This window comes from Vitis vinifera, chromosome 10, assembly GCF_030704535.1.
Source record: "Vitis vinifera cultivar Pinot Noir 40024 chromosome 10, ASM3070453v1".
Classification (NCBI taxonomy): Eukaryota; Viridiplantae; Streptophyta; class Magnoliopsida; order Vitales; family Vitaceae; genus Vitis; species Vitis vinifera.
In genome coordinates, this window is record NC_081814.1 from 15,384,274 (window position 1) to 15,387,581 (window position 3,308).

The 3,308-nt window shown below is 40.9% G+C and overlaps 1 protein-coding gene across 1 annotated transcript; it reads right to left on the minus strand.

Annotated features, from left to right (window-relative positions):
- Nucleotides 1-984: 984 nt before the first annotated feature.
- Nucleotides 985-2,837, minus strand: LOC100247412 (berberine bridge enzyme-like 8). The gene has a single exon (XM_010657472.3). The coding sequence runs from the start codon at nt 2,718-2,720 to the stop codon at nt 1,125-1,127; it is 1,596 nt and encodes a 531-aa protein (XP_010655774.1). The 5' UTR covers nt 2,721-2,837; the 3' UTR covers nt 985-1,124.
- Nucleotides 2,838-3,308: the final 471 nt, after the last annotated feature.

Below are 3,308 nucleotides of genomic sequence, written 5' to 3' on the forward strand. Positions count from 1 at the left end.
CAACAATGATGCAAGAGAGGTAACTCGTATTATTATAAATTCGAAACCCAATGTCTTGGACACAAGATAAGCCAGAAATAGGAACTTCAAGCTCTTTTATGCTTTCATTGCTTTCAATCCTCCTTTAATTTGCTATCCCTTTCATTGGCAGCTTCAGATTCGGTTCATGAATTAGCTTTTCTCCAATGCCTTTCTGGCCATTCTCGGCCTTCTCATCCCATCTCTGCAGTACTATACACTCCTGATAACTCTTCATATTCGTCTGTTTTAGAGTCTTACATTAGAAACCTCCGATTCAATACACCTGCAACGCCTAAACCGCACCTTATCATCACCACCACCCATGAGTCTCACAAACAAGCTGCCGTAATTTGCTCTAAGAAGCATGGCTTGGAGATCAAAATTCGAAGTGGTGGCCATGACTATGAGGGTATGTCTTATGTATCCGATGCCCCATTCGTCATCCTTGATATGTTCAATCTTTCAATCCATTAGCGTGGATTTAGAAGATGAGAGTGCTTGGGTTCAGGCTGGAGCAACTATTGGTGAAATTTACTATAGGATTGCCGAGAAAAGCAAGACTCATGTCTTTCCTCTGGTACATGTGTTACAGTTGGTGCTGGTGGCCACTTCAGTGGTGGCAGTTACGGTAATATAATGAGAAAGTACGGGTTGTCTGTTGATAACATTCTGGATGCACAATTGGTTGATAACATTTTCTTTGGATATAAATTGGGGCTGGATTTGAGAGCATTAAGAGTTGTAATATCCTTTAACAATATTGGAAGTTCTTCTTTGTCTTTGTCCATGGATATAGGCTTAAGGCCGAACCATGTGAATCATTGTGTTTTATTTTTGTTTGACTTATTCTTTTCTTCCTATTATTATTCTTTGTCATGATTTGCACGACCCTGAATTATATAATTCATCCAAAATAAGTTGTGAATACAACAACATATGAATTTTCTGATACCACAGCTCCTTAACATAACAATGTGTTCTTATTTTGTACCAGGAAAGAAAAAATGAAGCAGGTAGATCTGCAGTGATGAAACATAACAATGTGTTCTTATTATTGAAGCAATCAGAAAGGTATTGCCTAGAGACACAAATCTAGTAACCATTTAATAGGGAAGAGTTGGGATGCTTTGTTCATTTCTGAAGAAGTTACCAGGATCAACCTTGGTCTTGATCCGCACCAGCCTGTTGAAATTCTCCTTGAAATACTTGATCCCATAAATTCTTCCTTCCAAGTAGCTGTTCTTACCGTTGTGGTTGACACCCAAGTCCAGATCCCTATAGTTGAGAAATGCCTCTCTGGGGGACTTGGAAACAAAGGGAGTCATGTAACTGTAGAGCTTTTGTGTCAAGTTTATGTATCGTTCGGCCGCCTCACTCCCTTCCTCATCCCAGTTTGTGGCGTACATGATTTTGCATAGGTTCCCTGCGCGGTGTGGAAAAGGAGTTGCAGACGGGGAAATCTCAGCCATCTTTCCACCGTAAGGGTTGAAGACCAGATATGGCGTCTGTAGCTCGATCATTTTCTTCCATATCCCCTCCAAACCAGCCTTTGGAATTGGTTCCTTCAGATAGTCTGATTTCCTCTTCAAGTGGGTGAGTACTTGAGGGTTTCGATCAAGCAAAGCCTCAACAGGCGTTCCCGTGGCAAACTCTGTCCAGAAGAGGACAGATTCTACCCAACTCATCTCAGTGCAGTCTGAGCTCTGCAACCCCAACTCGGGTAACCTCGTGTTCATGATGGAGAGAAGTCTTTCAGAACTTCCAAGGAACAAGGACAGGAATGTAGCTCTTACTGTCTTCTCTCCACTTCGGCTGCTATTCACCACATCCATGGTTAGTCTGATGAATAGATCGCCATCAACCTTATCTGCAACTTGCTGCCACTGATACACAATGTTTGTTGCATTCTGTTCCAAGGTCCTTGCAACTCGGAAAACAGTTACTGTAGCTGGAACTTGGACAAGCTTGATTTTATAAGAAACAATGACGCCGTAGCTAGCTCCACCTCCTGCTATAATGGCCCAAAACAAGTCTTCCCCCATTGATTTTCGGTTGAGAAGTCGGCCATTAACATCAACCAACTCTGCATCCACAATGTTATCGACAGACAGCCCGTACTTTCTCATCATATTACCATAACCGCCACCACTGAAGTGGCCACCAGCACCTACCGTAGGACATACACCAGCAGGAAAGCCATGAGTCTTGCTTTTCTCGGCAATCCTATAGTACATTTCACCAAGAGTTGCTCCAGCCTGAACCCAAGCACTCTCATCTTCTATATCCACACTAATGGATCGAAGATTGAACATATCAAGGATGAAGAAGGGGACATCGGATACATAAGACACGCCCTCGAAGTCATGGCCACCGCTTCGAATTTTCATCTGCAAGCCATGCTTCTTAGAGCAAATAATGGCAGCTTGTATGTGAGACTCATGGGTGGCGGTGATGATAAGGCGCGGTTTAGGGGTCGTAGATGTATTGAATCGGAGGTTTCTAATGTATGACTCTAAAACAGAGGAATATGAAGAGTTATCAGGAGTGTATAGTGCTGCAGAGATGGGATGAGAAGACTGAGAATGGGTAGAAAGGCATTGGAGAAAGGCTCCATGAACAGAATCCGAAGCTGCCCATGAAAGAGATAGCAAAAGAATGATTGAAAGCAATGAAAGCATTGAAGAGCTTGAAGTTCCCATTTCTGGTTTCCTCTTCTGTGTGCAAGAGAGTATTGAGATGGTACTACAAGATCCTAGTTCGGATTGGAATTTATAATAAAAGAAGAGGTAAGAAGACAATACAAGTCACCTCCCAATTTGACCATGGAAATTCAAAGCAGGAATTGGTGAGTGGAACTCATTGTGGTGAAAGGATCCTTTGTTTATTTTACTTTTTCACGATCCATGAACTCATTGTGGAGCTGTTGGCAATGTCTTCATCTCCTGTACGGCCATTTGTATGTTCAGCTTCTGTAACATTCACAATCATAGATCAAGTTGGTCTACCAAAATTTATTTTTTCCTCCAAAAGGAAATTTATAGATAATAATAAATAATTAAAAAAAAAAAACAGAAGAACCAAATATGATAAGCCTAGATCTAGATTGCCAAATGAATGACGCAAGAAGTCCATATGGATTAGATAGTTTCATATACAAAAATCATATTGTTATTTAATTATCATACGATTTTATATAGAAAAAGTTTTGTCACTAATAATTGTAAAAGCCCTGTCTTGATTAAGAATGACAATAATCGCACCTATCTAACCATTTCAACTTTTCCTTT

Excerpts from the sequence above, each read along its gene's own strand:
- LOC100247412 (XM_010657472.3), bottom strand. The coding sequence starts at position 2,720 with ATGGGAACTTCAAGCTCTTCAATGCTTTCATTGCTTTCAATCATTCTT.